Genomic DNA, 18,416 nt, shown 5'->3' on the forward strand with positions numbered 1-18,416 from the left:
TAAAGCAACAATTCTATAAACACGTCGTATATCTTTAAATATTAATATTTACAATATGTAATATTGTAAGTTAGTGGTTAAGATTTTCTGATAAACTTACCAACAGCACCTCGACTGTGATAAGCTAAGTTGTTATACCAGCCGTCATATCGTTGGACTTCCCAGGGAACTTTGGCCTGACAATCTGCACAGGTAAATGTTTAGAATTTCACGGTCCTTTCAGAGTGATACTCAAAATGCCGGACTTCTATAATAGTTATCAAAGCTTATGCAGATTCCGTGGGTTTTACTAGTAGTACATAAATAACCCGAAATAAGTAACTGGTTACCAGGCTACTTACGTTGAACGATAAGAGAAAGCACTGCTAGCACTGTCCACATCTGTTTACGCAAATCCATTGATGCGAGAGATTCACCTCAGCACATAGAGACCCACTCCAAGACGGTCAAGAGTTGTCGAGGTGCAGCCTACTGGTGTGGAAAGTGCAAGGTAGGAGAACCCATCGGGGGAAATTGTTTCAATAAATGCGATATAGGGGATGTGCATAATTGCGACGTAGCCAAATACGTTTCGTAATGCGTAAAAGCTATGTGATTAGCAGTGCTTTAATTACTACTATAATTAAATTGTGTCTGACACGTATAGAGTAAGTTGTACATTGTATGGAAGAAACAACACTAAAGAAAGATTTTAGACATTAAATGTTAATTACATTTTTTTTGTTAAACTGGAAAACTTACACAATTTTGAGAATGAAATGTCATGCGTACTGAAGAGCCGGAGTTAGGAAACATCCAGGTGAGCGAAAAGGTGCTCTGGAAGAACAGCCAACAGTGTGTCTAAGACCTAAGTTCTCATAATATACTGACACATGCGTTTCCTTGTAGGAATGGTCGTCACCGGTTCACACACCTCTGTTTCCAAAAACAAATACCAATCAATGCAAGCCTTAAGATACACAAAAGAAGTGCCCGGTATAAAATAAGTCTCTCGCCTTTGTGTGTTACTACATTCGTTTTTCCCATCTTTCTGTCCCTGTCTTGACCTGCTGGTCTACTTTTTTTGCACTTTCAGGTGAGCATTATCTTAATTTATTTATTTTATATTATTTCAAGCATACTTATTATGCATGACATGAAAATAGCATAGTGGTGGTTCAGAGGTAGATGGAGTTAGATTTGTTTTGTTTGTGTGTTTTCTTTGTTATGTGTTTGTTGCTTACAAACCTGCATGGTCTAATTTGAGATGGGTCTTTGGTCGGTGATAGTTTGCCAGAGAGGGTAAACTTGAGTGCAAGAGTATCCACTTACTGTACCCGTACTCTGTTTAGTTTGAATGTGCTCTTAGTCACAACAGAGTGGTTTCTTAAAGCACTTTGTATGAAATCCCCAAAAAAAAAAAAAAAATTGGCGTACCAAATGAGAGTATGTTCAAGTAAAAATTATCTTGTCTTGGTTCAGAAATAAAATACTTTCTTTAAGTGATATAATATATAGTATACATCCTGAGACCACAACAGAAGAAAATCAGCTTTTAATTTATCGTCCTTTCATTTATCTTAATGTCCAGCCTTTATATTGAGCCTCACAATGAAGTGTTTTACCATTTTCTTTAAAGGACAACCAGGACTACAACTAGACAGCAAAACTATTGGACATAAACTGTTTGCAGTCATGAGTTTAATTGTCAACCAAAGCAAAAACCGGATAAAAAACATAATTTATATGAATCCTGTAAATACAGAAATGGTTTGTTCAGTGGGAAATGAATATTCAACTGGTCAGTGACAACTGTTTGTAGTTTGACGGCCACTGTGAGCTAATTACAGTATTATAGACACTATGTCCTGGGACTTACTATGGTCTTCTATGTAGAAGAATCCCTTTATAGTATTATAGACACTATGACCTGGGATTTACTATAGTCTATGTAGAAGAACCCCTTACAGTATTATAGACACTATGACCTGGGATTTACTATAGTCTATGTAGAAGAACCCCTTACGGTATTATAGACACTATGTCCTGGGATTTACTATAGTCTATGTAGAAGAACCCCTTACAGTATTATAGACACTATGTCCTGGGATTTACTATAGTCTATGTAGAAGAACCCCTTACACAGTATTATAGACACTATGTCCTGGGATTTACTATGGTCTATGTAGAAGAACCCCTTACAGTATTATAGACACTATGTCCTGGGATTTACTATAGTCTATGTAGAAGAACCCCTTACAGTATTATAGACACTATGTCCTGGGGTTTCCTATAGTCTATATAGAAGAACCCCTTACACAGTATTATAGACACTATGTCCTGGGGTTTACTATAGTCTATGTAGAAGAACCCCTTACAGTATTATAGACACTATGTCCTGGGGTTTCCTATGATCTATGTAGAAGAACCCCTTAACTTCTAACAACTCTTATGTAGCTTGCGAGTGTCCATGAGAGTCTCAGCTTTTCATAGATAGCTTTTAATAGTTTGTAGCTCAAACCATTTGGACTCTACAGACGTTTTTGTAAAAAGACTCAGCCCTGGGCCCCTTCAGGATGTTTTTTTTTGTGTACCAGGTCATCAAATTGTGTACCACGTCATCATATTTGTGTGATATGTTCCAAATTCAATTTGTTTGTTGTGCTTAAGATCCTGGGGCCTGTTGGACCAGTTGGTCCTAAGTGGGTCGTAACTCTAAATCCGATGTAAAATGTGCTCTATGCAGGACCTAAAAGTGTACTTGTTGCACCAGCTGGTCGTATTCCCTTCTATGAGCTACGTATGGAGTAGGAGTAGGATGTTACATTGGGACAATGTTATTTCACGATATACAGAGAAAATAATAGCAATATATATTTTTGAGAAGGATGTGAGTCTCGTGTTCATATGTCACAACCTCCGAGGGCTTTTCGAGATGGCTATGCACGAGTCGACAGCTAAATGAAAGAAAGAATCAATGTGAAAGAAAATCACATTGATTAATTATCAGACAAGGCTTTTAGTCAGGATACTATAGCCTAGGCTACTATGTGAGTGAAGAGCAAAATAACCCACCTGTTAATCTAGGCTTTCGTGCTAGCAAAATGTTAGCAAAATGCTAACATGCTAACAAAATGTTAGCAAAATGCTAACATGCTAGCAAAATGTTAGCGAAATGCTAACTTGCTAGCAAAATGTACTGATAACACCATTAGACGAGCAAACTAGACCAAAGATTATCATCATAAACACTCATCTCAGTTTGACTAACATTTTCCCAGCCTAATTGTAACCAAATGTCCAAATGGAGATTCCGGGAAACAAAAATCTGACATTGATTGATTTATAATGACGAATCCCCACGCCTAGCAACCATCAAATCTCATGAACGCATATTGTTTACGCAGGATTTAGCTACGACCAGTCTTATTTTTGGTTGGTGCAACAAGTTTAAATTCTGATCCCAAAGTAGGACGTATCTATGCCCGACCTAGCATGTAAAACCAACTTTATTTTACCCCCAACTGGTGCAACTGGCCCCTGGAGTGCATCTGTAAGTTATTTTTATTATAATTTTTTTTTGGGGGGGGGGGATTATGTGACATTCTAATTCCCCAGTGTACATTATCCCCTACTATATAGTAATGAACTGATGGCTCAATGTATCGCCTATCTCTGGATCTTTAGCCAGTAAGTGAGATGCTCTTAACACACTAACACGGTCTCTTCTGGTCAACGCTGTCTGCTCTCAGCCCCCGGAGATCCTGAGGAAAGATGACCTTCTACGATGACATTTACCCATTCTACCCCCTACCAAGAACCTCCTTTATCTTCAGCACCCACCTCCTCACCATTATCCTGGTCTTCCTGGTCCTCACAGTCAGCTTCCTTCTTATTCTGCCAGGTATCAGAGGCAAGTCGGTGAGTAGAACCAACTGGTGCAACCTTCCTATGGCGTAACATAGCCCACCTATCATTTAGCCCAAACAACTACCTCTTTCCCTACTGAATTTATTTTATTTTATTTATTTATGTATTTTGCTCCTTTGCACCCCATTATTTTTATTTCTACTTTGCACATTCTTCCACTGCAAATCTACCATTCCAGTGTTTTACTTGCTATATTGTATTTACTTTGCCACCATGGCCTTTTTTTTGCCTTTACCTCCCTTCTCACCTCATTTGCTCACATCGTATATAGACTTGTTTCTACTGTATTATTGACTGTATGTTTGTTTTACTCCATGTGTAACTCTGTGTCGTTGTATCTGTCGAACTGCTTTGCTTTATCTTGGCCAGGTCGCAATTGTAAATGAGAACTTGTTCTCAACTAGCCTACCTGGTTAAATAAAGGTGTTCTCAACTAGCCTACCTGGTTAAATAAAGGTGTTCTCAACTAGCCTACCTGGTTAAATAAAGGTATTCTCAACTAGCCTACCTGGTTAAATAAAGGTATTCTCAACTAGCCTACCTGGTTAAATAAAGGTGTTCTCAACTTGCCTACCTGGTTAAATAAAGGTGTTCTCAACTTGCCTACCTGGTTAAATAAAGGTGTTCTCAACTAGCCTACCTGGTTAAATAAAGGTATTCTCAACTAGCCTACCTGGTTAAATAAAGGTGTTCTCAACTAGCCTACCTGGTTAAATAAAGGTGTTCTCAACTTGCCTACCTGGTTAAATAAAGGTGTTCTCAACTTGCCTACCTGGTTAAATAAAGGTGTTCTCAACTAGCCTACCTGGTTAAATAAAGGTGTTCTCAACTAGCCTACCTGGTTAAATAAAGGTGTTCTCAACTAGCCTACCTGGTTAAATAAAGGTGTTCTCAACTAGCCTACCTGGTTAAATAAAGGTGTTCTCAACTAGCCTACCTGGTTAAATAAAGGTGTTCTCAACTAGCCTACCTGGTTAAATAAAGGTGTTCTCAACTAGCCTACCTGGTTAAATAAAGGTGTTCTCAACTAGCCTACCTGGTTAAATAAAGGTGTTCTCAACTAGCCTACCTGGTTAAATAAAGGTGTTCTCAACTAGCCTACCTGGTTAAATAAAGGTGTTCTCAACTAGCCTACCTGGTTAAATAAAGGTGTTCTCAACTAGCCTACCTGGTTTAAATAAAGGTGTTCTCAACTTGCCTACCTGGTTAAATAAAGGTGTTCTCAACTAGCCTACCTGGTTTAAATAAAGAAAATGTTAAAATTCATATTAAGCCTACAGAAATGGTTAAATAAAGGTGTTCTCAACTAGCCTACCTGGTTAAAATAAAGGTGAAATGAAAATAATAATAAAATTAAAAATATTAATGATTAACATCAAAAGAAATGGAATCTTCTTTAAGATTTAGATTGATCTTCACCCCCCCTTTAAGATTTCCATTTCTGTTCTCACCCCCCTTTAAGATTTAGATGTAGTAATCCTTATACCTTTAAGATTTACTGTAGCCTATGATTAAATGGCATATATATATATATTAGATAATATAATTCTCTCACTGTAGATACATATTGACTTAAACTGATTATTTCCCCTTGAAATGCGATTAACATCAAAAGGATTAATAAAATATTTAGATGTAGTAATCCTTCTCACCCCCCTTTAAGATTTAGATGTAGTAATCCTTCTCACCCCCCTTTAAGATTTAGATGTAGTAATCCTTCTCACCCCCCCCCCTTTAAGATTTAGATGTAGTAATCCTTCTCACCCCCCTTTAAGATTTAGATGTAGTAATCCTTCTCCCCCCTTTAAGATTTAGATGTAGTAATCCTTCTCACCCCCCTTCACCCCCTTTAAGATTTTAAAAGATTTAGATGTAGTAATCCTCTCACCCCCCTTAAAAGATTTAGATGTAGTAATCCTTCTCACCCCCCCTAAAAGATTTAGATGTAGTAATCCTTCTCACCCCCCCTTAAAAGATTTAGATACACTATTGTAAAGTGGCTGTTCCACTGGATGTCATAAGGTGTTTGTAATTTGTAAGTCGCTCTGGATAAGAGCGTCTGCTAAATGTCTTAAATGTAAATGTAAAACAATAAAACATGTATTATAGCTGTCAGTCAGTGAAGGTAGGTACATGCTTCGTGACCTGACTTGTGTCCTCAAACCCTCTTTTTTCTAGAGACTGTTCTGGATGTTCAGGATCATCATCAGTTTCTTCATAGGTGTGGTAATCGTAGGTAAGTACCGAGCTGGACATTACTATCAATTTCACATCATCATATTTTGCAACACTATGCAAGAGTTTTGAACTCTCTACATATTTATAATTTATTTTTTATACCACAGGATTGTAATGTAACGTAATGTAAAGAATTGTTGAATTAGGCTACTCGATTCGGATTGGTCGAGAGGGTGTCAGTTATTTCACAGTAAACTCACATCAAAAGAAATGATAATCAACTGCTATAAAGTAGTTCATAGTATTGTTGTTGTTTTTAGTACGACACCCAATCTCAATCTTAATCTTAATCTCAATCTCAATCTCAGCACTGAATTTCACCAGTGACTGGGCTGAGGCCCGAACCACCACCAACGCCACCTACAAGTCCTTCAGCAGTGAGGAGGTGAACGCTGAGGTGGGCCTGCATGTTGGACTGTACGGCATCAACATTACTTTAAGAGGTGAGCCAATAGGCTAGGGGGGAAGCTAAAGTGACCCTAAATGTACATTCAAATAAATAAAAACAAATTTATACGTACGTTAATTCATACGTAGAATGTATGCACACATGACTGTAAGTCGCTTTGGATAAAAGCGTCAGCTAAATGGCATATATTATTATTATTTTATTATAGGCCTCCGCATCGCCGTGCGGACTACGAATAGCTCCATATAGCTCCGCATTAACATGATTGGTTGGTAGGGGGGGGGGGGGCGGTACTTCCTGTATAAATACATACTTCTTTGACTACTTCCTTCGCAACAGCTCTGCTCTGCTCAGCAAGTATGAATGCCTCCGTAAATGCTGTGCCGCAAATGCAGACACCGGAATAACCATAAATCTACTAATACAGAGTACTTATACAGTGCATTCAGGAAGTATTCAGGAAGTATTCAGGAAGTATTCAGACCCCTTGACTTTTTCCACATTTTGTTACACCCTTACTCAAAAAATGGATTTAAATATTTTTTTCTTCGTTAATTTACACACAATACCCCATAATGACAAAGACAAATCATTTTTTTTTTTAGAAATTTTAGCAAATATATAAAGAAAAATAATCAGAAATATCACATTTACATAAGTATTCAGACCCTTTACTCAGTACTTTGTTGAAGCACCTTTGGCAGCGATTACAGCCTCGAGTCTTCTTGGGTATGAACCGTCACTTGAAAACTAGTGAACCAAAGGAGACGTAATATATACGCTAGTGTTGAATGGAGCCAAAACCACTCCCTTTTCCCGGGATAAATACCAGCGAGAAACCGGTCAATTATAATCAAATATTATAATACATTATTTATATGAACATGACGTGCAAATGGAAACTGTTAAAATGATATATGTGTGGATGTCTAAATCTGGATTCTATACGGCCTTCTCTTCTCGGCCTGGTCACTACATGATCAACGCTCAGGATGGAAACCGACAGCTATGGACCTATCATCTCATCATGGTGACTTTTATTACAGTGCCTTGAGAAAGTATTCGGCCCCCTTGAACTTTGCGACCTTTTTCCACATTTCAGGCTTCAAACATAAAGATATAAAACTGTATTTTTTTGTGAAGAATAAACAACAAGTGGGACACAATCATGAAGTGGAACAACATTTATTGGATATTTCAAACTTTTTTAACAAATCAAAAACTGAAAAATTGGGCGTGCAAAATTATTCAGCCCTTTTACTTTCAGTGCAGCAAACTCTCTCCAGAAGTTCAGTGAGGATCTCTGAATGATCCAATGATCTCTGAATGATCCAATGTTGACCTAAATGACTAATAAGGCACTGTATTTACTGTGACAGGTGGACCCACGTTTCCTGCAGCATAGGCTATGCTACAGTAATATAAAAAGAGGGAATGCGCTGTCAAAGTGACACATCTCCATCTGGATGTCATGGGGTCACCTTATTTTTTTAATATATATTTTTTTAAATTGTAAGGATTATTTTGTTTTAAATTCCAAAGTTTTAAAACACTCATATATCGTTGCTTTAAATCAGTACACAAGCGAGTGGTCTTTCTCTCTCTCTCTCCATCAATTCCATTCAAATTGTATCCAAAATAGATCATCCTGTTCTAGATTGATATACATAGTCCTATATATATATATAGATGTCCTAGCCTATTTCTTTCAGGTAATACATTCAACGCAGGTTTAGTCTTATATTTGGCTAATGAACGATGGCCTTTGTTTAACTGATAGCCTCTGTCTCTTGCGTAATACCTAAGTCCCTGTGCTCCGCTGGCCCCTCCTTAGATAACACTCCTGAGCTCTTGGAGTCCCATGCAGGAAAAGATACACTAGATAGAAGAGCTTGCTTTTTTTGTTTTTTGTTTTTGTTACCAGTGACAGACAGGTTGCCTCCCACCAGGTTACCAGTGACAGACAGGTTGCCTCCCACCAGGTTACCAGTGACAGACAGGTTGCCTCCCACCAGGTTACCAGTGACAGACAGGTTGTGACAGACAGGTTGCCTCCCACCAGGTTACCAGTGACAGACAGGTTGTGACAGACAGGTTGCCTCCCACCAGGTTACCAGTGACAGACAGGTTGCCTCCCACCAGGTTACCAGTGACAGACAGGTTGTGACAGACAGGTTGCCTCCCACCAGGTTACCAGTGACAGACAGGTTGTGACAGACAGGTTGCCTCCCACCAGGTTACCAGTGACAGACAGGTTGCCTCCCACCAGGTTACCAGTGACAGACAGGTTGCCTCCCACCAGGTTACCAGTGACAGACAGGTTGTGACAGACAGGTTACCAGTGACAGACAGGTTGTGACAGACAGGTTGCCTCCCACCAGGTTACCAGTGACAGACAGGTTGCCTCCCACCAGGTTACCAGTGAAAGACAGGTTGTGACAGACAGGTTGTGACAGACAGGTTGTGACAGACAGGTTGCCTCCCACCAGGTTACCAGTGACAGACAGGTTGCCTCCCACCAGGTTACCAGTGACAGACAGGTTGTGACAGACAGGTTGCCTCCCACCAGGTTACCAGTGACAGACAGGTTGTGACAGACAGGTTGCCTCCCACCAGGTTACCAGTGACAGACAGGTTGTGACAGACAGGTTGCCTCCCACCAGGTTACCAGTGACAGACAGGTTGTGACAGACAGGTTGTGACAGACAGGTTGTGACAGACAGGTTGCCTCCCACCAGGTTACCAGTGACAGACAGGTTGCCTCCCACCAGGTTACCAGTGACAGACAGGTTGCCAGGTTACCAGTGACAGACAGGTTGCCTCCCACCAGGTTACCAGTGACAGACAGGTTGCCTCCCACCAGGTTACCGGTGACAGACAGGTTGCCTCCCACCAGGTTACCAGTGACAGACAGGTAGCCTCCCACCAGGTTACCAGTGACAGACAGGTTGCCTCCCACCAGGTTACCAGTGACAGACAGGTTGTGACAGACAGGTTGCCTCCCACCAGGTTACCAGTGACAGACAGGTTGTGACAGACAGGTTGCCTCCCACCAGGTTACCAGTGACAGACAGGTTGCCTCCCACCAGGTTACCAGTGACAGACAGGTTGCCTCCCACCAGGTTACCAGTGACAGACAGGTTGCCTCCCACCAGGTTACCAGTGCTGTAGCTCTCGGTCTGGGATTGTGACACATAACTTGTCATGTGTGTTATAAGTGCATGGATTATAAACGACCCATTGTCCTCTATGGTCTCTATCCTTCCAGGGAATCCTGTGAATCAACTGAACGAGACCATCAACTACAACGAGATGTTTGAGTGGAGAGACACCATCGATGAGGAGTACGAGGATGCCCTAGAGAGAGGTCTACCTAACCCCATCCTCTATATCGCTGAGAAGTTTACCCTCAACAACCCCTGTGGTCTCATCTACCAGTATAGATACTCTGGGCGCTACGCCTCGGCCACTCTCTGGTAAGCTGACTAGATCTAAACACCTGTAGTGGATATTTCACCACCAGATATGAAGGTTAATGTTAAGCATCAAGTCAAATTAAATCAAATGTGAATTGTCGGATGCACCGAATACCTGTAGTGGATATTTCACAGTGAAATGTTCATTTACAAGCCCTTATTAACTCTATTTTCTTAAAACTGCATTGTTGGTTGAGGAAATATTTACTAAATCAACTAAAGTAAAAAAAAATACAAAAAAAGAATAACACAATAAAATAACAATAACGAGGCTATATACAGGGTATTACGGTACCGAGTCAATGTGGAGGCTATATACAGGGTATTACGGTACAGAGTCAATGTGGAGTCTATATACAGGGTATTACGGTACCGAGTCAATGTGGAGGCTATATACAGGGTATTACGGTACCGAGTCAATGTGGATTTTAAAATATACGTTACGTTATAAGAGTCAATGTGGAGGCTATATACAGTCTTATTACGGTCAATCGAAAACAGAGTCAATGTGATTAGGCTATATCAGGAGTGCCAACAAAGAAGATGGTCAATGTTTAGGCTATATACAGGGTATTACGGTACGAGTCATTATTTTGTGGAGGCTATATACAGGGTATTACGGTACAGAGTCAATGTGGAGGCATTTTAAAAATCTGACTTGTTGGGATTACAACGAGTGTAGCTTTAAGTCAATGTGGAGGCTATTATACAGGGTATTACGGTACCGAGTCAATGTGGAGGCTATATACAGGGTATTACGGTACAGAGTCAATGTGGAGGCTATATACAGGGTATTACGGTACAGAGTCAATGTGGAGGCTATATACAGGGTATTACGGTACAGAGTCAATGTGGAGGCTATATACAGGGTATTACGGTACAGAGTCAATGTGGAGGCTATATACAGGGTATTACCCTCGGTACAGGTCAATGTGGAGGCTATATACAGGGGTGATACCTGTCAGGATGTACGATGGTGCAATGTGGGATATTTTGAGGGGGACCTGTGCCAGAGTCAATGTGGAGGCTAAACAGGTATTACGGCCCTCTTACAGAGTCAATGTGTGTTTGGACTATATAGTTTGTTGGTGATGTACGGTACAGAGTCAATGTGGAGTCTATATACAGGGTATTACGGTACAGAGTCAATGTGGAGGCTATATACAGGGTATTATCGGTACAGAGTCAATGTGGAGGCTATATACAGGGTATTACGGTACAGAGTCAATGTGGAGGCTATATACAGGGTATTACGGTACAGAGTCCATGTGGAGGCTATATACAGGGTATTACGGTACAGAGTCAATGTGGAGGCTATATACAGGGTACCCTTACGGGGCCGAGTCAATGTGGAGACTATTAGAGGCTATTACGGTCCGAGGGTCAATGTGGAGGCTATATACTATGGTGTTACGGCTGACAGAGTCAATGTGGAGGCTATATACAGGGGTCCAGGTAAAGGTAGTGTGGAGATTGATATTGCATCATCTGTGGATCTGTGGAGGCTATATACAGGGTACTACGGTACAGAGTCAATGTGGAGACTATATACAGGGTATTACGGCTACAGAGTCAATGTGGAGTCTATATACAGGTTACCTTCACTTTCTTGGGTACAGAGTCAATGTGGAGTCTATATAGGTATTACGGACAGAGTCAATGTGGAGGCTATATACAGGGTATTACGGTACAGAGTCAATGTGGAGGCTATATACAGGGTATTACGGTACAGAGTCAATGTGGAGGCTATATACAGGGTATTACGGTACAGAGTCAATGTGGAGGTTATATACAGGGTATTACGGTACAGAGTCAATACCATACAGAGTCAATATTACAATATTACATAATTTCCTATTAAATTCCCATTATTAAAGTGGCTTGAGTTGGGTCAGTGTCAATGACAGTGTGTTGGCAGCAGCCACTCAATGTTAGTGGTGGCTGTTTAACAGTCTGATGGCCTTGAGATAGAAGCTGTTTTTCAGTCTCTTGCATGTATTGTCTATGGGAAAGCAAATGACCTGGAGCCGAGATTGCAATTCCTACAGCTTCCACACGATGTCAACAGTCATTTGCCTAGGCTTTGTTTCTTGGTCAAACGAGACAGCCCATTTCTTCAGGTCTCCGACCGGATATTTTGGCTGAGATTTACCCGGACATTATTTCCAGACGTACAGCTATAGAATACACATCGCCTCGTGATCAGTTTTGATTTATTAACGTTTACTAATACCTAAAGTTGCATTACAAAAGTATGCCCCCAAGTGTTTTGTGAAAGTTTATCGTCTAAAGTTTGTTTTAAACTGCATTTTTTTAATTTTAAAATATGACGTTACGTTATAAGACGCTATTTTTTTGTTGATCACACAGTCTTCATAGATTGATATCTAGGCTATATATGGACCGATTCAATCCAAAAAAAGACCCAATAGTGATTATGGGACATCTAGGAGTGCCAACAAAGAAGATGGTCTAAGAGTATGCAATTTTATATTTTATTTGTGCGTTTTGTGTAGCGCCGACTTTGCTAATTATTTTGTTTACGTCCAGAAACCCTATCACTGGGTCTTCTGACCCCGGGTGTTACATGCTGGACATCATTTGATAATAGCTTCTCATGCTTCAGAGTTTGCATTTTAGGTGAAAATCTGACTTGTTGCCTGGATTACAACGAGTGTAGCTTTAATTCAATACCCTGCATGTGTATTTTAATGAACGTTTGAGTTTTAACGAGTACTATTAGCATTTAGCGTAGTGCATTTGCATTTCCAGATGTCTAGGTGGCCTTTTGGACCTAGACTTGGCGCTCCGGTACTGCTTTCCGTGTGGTAGCAGAGAGAACAGTCTATGGCTTGTGTGACTGGTCTTTGACAATTTGTTGCGTCTTCCTCTGACACTGCCTAGTATATAGGTCCTGGATGGCAGGGAGCTTGGCCCCAGTGATGTACTGGGGCCGTTCGCACTACCCTCTGTAGCACCTTATGGTCAGATGCCGAGCAGTTGCCATACCAGGCGGTGATGCAACCTGTCAGGATGCTCTCGATGGTGCAGCTGTGGATATTTTTGAGGATCTGGGGACCTGTGCCAAATTTTTTCAGTCTCCTGAGGGGGAAAGGCATTGTCGGGCCCTCTTCACAACTGTCTTGGTGTGTTTGGACAATGATAGTTTGTTGGTGATGTGGACCCCAAGGAACTTAAAACTCTCGACTCGCTCCACTACAGCCCCGTCGACGTGAATGGGGACGTGTTCGGCCCTCCTTTTCCTGTAGTCCACAATCAGCTCCTTTGTCTTGCTCACATTGGGGGAGAGGTTGTTGTCCTGCTCATCATTGTCGGTGATCAGGCCTACCACTGTTGTGTCGTCAGCAAACTTAATGATGGTGTTGGAAAGTGCTTGGCCACTCTTCAGTCATGGGTGAACAGGGATTAAAGGAGGACCTATATCCATCCTGCCCTGCACTATCTGAGGGGCCGTGTTGAGGATCACTGGCAGATGTACCTGTTGTTGCTTATCTGGTTACCACCGGGGAGGCACCTCAGGAAGTCCAGGACCAGTTGAAGAGGGAGGTGTTTAGTCCCAGAGTCCTTAGCTTAGTAATGAGCTTTGAGGGCACTATGGTGTTGAACGCTGAGCTGTAGTCAATAAACAGCATTCTCACATAGGTGTTTCTTTTGTCCAGGTGGGAATGGGCAGTGTGGAGTGTGATTGATATTGCATCATCTGTGGATCTGTTGGGGCGGTATGCGAATTGGAGTGGGTCTAGGGTTTCCGGGATGATGGTGTTGATGTGAGACATGACCAGCCTTTCAAAGCACTTCATGGCTACTGACGTGAGTGCTACGGGCGGTAAACCAAATGTTCCTGCTAAAACCAAATTCTTTTCAACCGTCTGCCTGCAGGCATGGTTACCTTCCAACCTTGAATCTTGGACATCAGGGACTATGGTGTCTGCTTGAAACATGTAGGTATTACAGACTCCAGTCAGGGAAGGTCAAAAATGTCAGTGAAGACACTTTCACGCCAGCTTAGTCTGTAATACTCTAGTACACATCCTGGTAATCTGTCTGGCTTCCAACCCTACTCAGCAAACTGTGAATTTTGCCACTTGTTTAAAGGTCTTTACCACATCAGCTACTTGTATGCTCTAGCGGCTGGCCCTCATCAGTCTTCGCCAAACAGCTGGATCTCTCAAAGTCCATGCTAGTGTAAAGCTTGCCTTATCTCAGCATGAAAGGCATTTAGCCCATCTGGTAGGCACGTCACTGAGCAGGTGTATCTCACTGGTTTCCCTTTGTAAAGTCCGTAATGGTTCGTTCCAGTACTCTGCATCCAATGGAGTGTCAAAGCCGTGTAGTAGACTTTTATTCAATCTTAGTCCTGTATTGACGCTTTACCTGTTGGATGGATAGTCTGAGGGAATAGCAGGAGTTCTTATAAGCATCAGATTAGTGTCCCGCTCTTTGAAAGCGAGAGATATAGCCTTTTTGCGGATGTTACCTGTTATCCATGGCTTCTGGTTGGGATATCTACCGTACATGGTCATTTATCACCAGTGGATGACATCCTCATGCCTTTTGCACATTGTATATAGACTGCCCATTTTTTTCTACTGTGTTATTGACTTGGTGGTTTACTCCTCACTGCCATTGGATGAATCCCTGAACATATTCCAGTGTATGCCAGCAAAACTTGTTCTCAATCTTGTTAAATAAAGTGAAATAAAAATAAAATAAAATAAAAATTTGACCATTTCCATATTGAGCAAGTCACTGGTACTTCCTGCTTTAGTTTTTGCTTGTAACCAGGAGTCAGGAGGATATAATTATGGTCAGATTTGCAAAAAGCAGGTTGAGCGAGAGCTTTGTATGGTCTCTGTATGTGGAAGTAAAGGTTGTCTAGAGTTTTTTTCCCTCTGGTTGCAGATGTGACATGCTGGTAGAAATGAGGTCAAATGGATTTAAGTATGTCTACATTAAAGTCCCCGGCCACTAGGAGCTCTGCTTCTAGATGAGCATTTTCTTGTTTGATTATTGCCTTATACAGCTCGTTGACAAACTGAATTGGTCCACTCACACTTCGTGAAGAAGGCGCAGCAGCGCCTCTTCAACCTCAGGAGGCTGAAGAAATTCAGCTTGTCACCAAAAGCACTCACAAACTTCTACAGATGCACAATAGAGCATCCTGGCGGGCTGTATCACCGGCTGGTACGGCAACTGCTCCGCCGTCAACCGTAAGGCTCTCCAGAGGGTAGTGATACAGCTCGTTGAGTTCTCGGTCTTTGTGCCATCATCGGCGGTAAATAGACGGCAGCGAAAAATATAGATGAAAACTCTCTTGGTAGACAGTGGTACTCTACCTCAGGCAAGCAATACCTCAAGAATTCTTTAATATTAGACATCCCACACCAGCTGTTATTGACAAATACACACCCACCACCACCCCTCGTCTTACCAGATGTAGCTGTTCTGTCCTTGCCGATGCACGGAAAACCCAGCCATCTGTATATTATCCATGTCGTCGTTCAGACACGATCTCGAACGGAGCTCATCCAGTTTATTCTCCAGTGATTGCAAGTTGGTCAAATAGAATGAATGATAGAGGCAGATTACCCACTCGCCAACGAATTCTCACAACATACCCAGATCTGCGCCCCCCTGTATCTTCGTCACATGAATGATGGGGATTTGGGCCTGGTCTGGGAGAAACAGTATATCCTTTGCGTCAGACTCATTAAAGAAAGAAATCTTTGTTCAGTTCGAGGTGAGTAATCGCTGTTTTGATATCCAGAAGCTCATAAGAGACGGTGGCAGAAACATTATGTACAAAAGAAGTTACAAACAATGCGAGAAAAAAAAAATTGCACAATTGTTTAGGAGCCCGTAAAAAGGCAGCCATCCCCTCTGGCGCCATTATGGGAATCATAGGGATGGAGATCAAAGTTATGATGTTTAAGTGTTCAGGGTAAACATTTTGAGGGGGTGAGGGTAGGGTAAGGTTTAAGTTTGGTGTTCAGGGTTCATGTTTTGAGGGGTTGAGGGTAGGGTAAGGTTTAAGTTAGGTGTCCAGGGTTAATGTTTTGAGGGGGTGAGGGGGTGTTTAAGGTGTCAGGGTTCATGTTTTGAGGGGTTGGGGGGTAAGGGTAGGTGTCCAGGGTTAATGTTTTGGGGTGAGGGTAGGGTAAGGGAGTGAGGGTAGGGTAACGGGGTGAGGGTAGGGTAAGGGGGTGAGGGTAGGGTAAGGGGGTGAGGGTAGGGTAAGGGGGTGAGAGTAGGGTAAGACGTAGGGGTTACTGAAGCGTCATCTAGAACCATTGAAAACCCTCTGCCTGTAAATACACTGTCAAATGTAAAACAAGTGTCGTTTCCCAGGACAGCGTTCTGCTGCTGGATGGTAGCCAACGTCCTGTTCTCAATGCCTGTCATCCTGTACGCCGGCTACATGATGGTGGCCACCGCCGCCTTCATCTTCTTCTCCATGGCCTCCTTCTCCACCATCATGAACCTGCCTACCTGTCTGTTCACCATAGGCACCTCTGGAGCCTTCCAGACAGAGTACAGCAGTTCTTTCTGGCTGGCACTGGCCACAGGTAAGGAAAGGTTTACCAGAGCTGAAGGCTCTTTCCTCAATTTAAACTTTCCTCAATTCCTTTGTGTCCTCTCGCCTAGCCTCCATCTCAAGAGTTTAGGAGATTAGGAGAAAGGGCTCTAGGAAACAAGGAAAGATTAATTGAGAAAGAGCCAAGTTATCCACACTAATGACAACATTAAATGACATTTTGTTAAAAAGGCATCCATCTTGTTTTCCAGGTGTCCTGTGTCTGGTCATCGGAATCCTGGTGGTTCTGCTGGACTGTCTGATCCCTGAGAAGATACGAGAGGTCTTCAGCGTCGGGGTGGACAACGACGAAGATGATGTTTATTTTGGAGAGGGATACCTGAACTCCAACTTCCTGGCAAGCGTAACCACCACACCTTTGACAACCTTAGTACTTCCTACGGTAAGTCTGCCAGTTTAATAAGTAGATGCAAGTCTAGCTCTGGTCCAGGGCTTCATTTAGTTGCCCTCTAACAGTCACCATCACTTCTGTAGCTCTACTGATGTAGGATCTTTATTTGAGCCAGCAGGAAAATAATTCTGCAGGATTATAATTAATGGACATTTTCCTAGCCAAAATCAAGTCTTGAAATTTTTAAGTGGAAATTACAAACTTTTAGAAGCCTATTTAAACCTCAAATACACAACAGGGTCATCAAATTAAGATCCTACATCTGTAGTAATAGGTTCATTTTCTTGATTTAACTATAAATAATGTTATTTTCTTCTTCTTATGTGTTCCAGGATGAAATTCAGAAAGACAGCCACCAACCATCACTCCAGGAGCTGTCAATCGCAATGTAACCTAACGTAACAGGTGTCAAAACACGCCTGAGTGGAGTTCCCACATCTGGTTTTCAGCAAAAAAGTATATCCCTGAAAACCGGACACAACCGATGGTGGCAACTCCTCTAAGTCAGATTCGAGTCAGATTCATAACCTCACTCCCCAGCTTGAAAGGTCTCTACCACACGATCGAATCCCTCGCCTTTCGACAGCGTAGTTGGTTAAAACGTTGTCAAGGAGGGCAGTCACGTGCGAGACATTAGCCTCTGTCGAGTCCCCAACAACCGGATGTCCTGGGTTCCAGTCTGGCTGTGAGGCGACGAGGGAGGAAGTGGTACTGCTAGACTAGCACAGTGACCTCCTTTACAAAGGCCTCTTGTACTGTACTGTACTGTACTGTAAATAATGTGTATAAAATGTGTTCTACTCTGTCAATGTCATAATTGGTTATTATTAGATCAGTTGTATTAAATGTCATGTACAAATAGTGTACGAAAATGTATTTTAAAAAATTGCGAGATTCACACACCTTTTTTTTTACTGGAGATAATTGAGTCAGGTATTCAAATAATTGACGATGTGCTTCTTGTGTAATAACCAAATGGCACCCTATTCCCTACATAGTGCACTACTTTTAACCAGAACACCTATGGCTCATAGTGCACTAGGGAACAGGTGCGACATTTTGGAGTACAATAAGTGACTTTACATTTTTTTATTTTTTTTTATTTTTTTAAACATATTTTACTTTCATTTTCATCATTGCATTTACATTTACATTTAAGTCATTTAGCATTGCATGTACTAAATGTAATTTTTTATTTAAAACACATTTGGAAAGCAATAATTAGTCTTGTCACCAGTTTCGTCGATCACAGTGTATTCTCAGCATCTCACAATACATTCGTACAGTAATATACAAGTAAATACATTCTCGTTGTACCTGGTCTGCCTCACAAATGGCACCCTATTCTCTTTAAAGTCCACTCCTTTTGAACAGAGC

General features: G+C 41.6%; 2 protein-coding genes and 1 long non-coding RNA gene across 10 annotated transcripts in view; 2 read left to right on the forward strand and 1 right to left on the reverse strand.

Moving 5' to 3' along the window:
* LOC118378263 (dual oxidase 2-like) overlaps positions 1 to 883 on the reverse strand; it is a 54,791-nt gene extending 53,908 nt beyond the window's left edge. The window contains exons 1-3 of one of the 2 annotated variants that reach the window (XM_052466698.1): positions 742 to 883; positions 342 to 468; positions 101 to 184 (exon numbers count right to left, since the gene is read on the reverse strand). In XM_052466698.1, coding sequence (XP_052322658.1) covers positions 101 to 184; positions 342 to 399 — 142 coding nt within the window. In that variant the 5' untranslated portion in view covers positions 400 to 468; positions 742 to 883. Of the gene's footprint in view, positions 1 to 100; positions 185 to 341; positions 472 to 741 lie in introns of both variants that reach the window. The other variant, XM_052466697.1, reaches the window with a different exon arrangement.
* On the forward strand, positions 83 to 17,848 carry LOC118378264 (dual oxidase maturation factor 1-like). Of its 2 annotated transcripts, none has more exons than XM_052466700.1 (8): positions 83 to 192; positions 3,732 to 3,900; positions 6,088 to 6,145; positions 6,456 to 6,590; positions 9,825 to 10,032; positions 16,402 to 16,619; positions 16,840 to 17,030; positions 17,372 to 17,848. In XM_052466700.1, exons 2-8 carry the CDS (start codon positions 3,754 to 3,756, stop codon positions 17,429 to 17,431), a joined length of 1,017 nt encoding a protein of 338 aa, XP_052322660.1. In that variant the 5' UTR covers positions 83 to 192; positions 3,732 to 3,753; the 3' UTR covers positions 17,432 to 17,848. The 2 variants fall into 2 exon arrangements, with proteins under 2 accessions (XP_052322660.1, XP_052322659.1); XM_052466699.1 differs by lacking the exon at positions 83 to 192 and adding an exon at positions 931 to 1,075.
* On the forward strand, positions 6,621 to 9,816 carry LOC127908408 (uncharacterized). Of its 6 annotated transcripts, none has more exons than XR_008067107.1 (5): positions 6,621 to 8,650; positions 8,684 to 8,890; positions 9,064 to 9,251; positions 9,504 to 9,597; positions 9,664 to 9,816. It is a non-coding gene; the product is annotated as an uncharacterized LOC127908408 (long non-coding RNA). The 6 variants fall into 6 exon arrangements; XR_008067111.1 differs by having other exon boundaries at positions 6,621 to 8,603; XR_008067106.1 differs by having other exon boundaries at positions 6,621 to 8,777.
* Positions 17,849 to 18,416: the final 568 nt, after the last annotated feature.

Source organism: Oncorhynchus keta, chromosome 17 (assembly GCF_023373465.1).
Source record: "Oncorhynchus keta strain PuntledgeMale-10-30-2019 chromosome 17, Oket_V2, whole genome shotgun sequence".
Classification (NCBI taxonomy): Eukaryota; Metazoa; Chordata; class Actinopteri; order Salmoniformes; family Salmonidae; genus Oncorhynchus; species Oncorhynchus keta.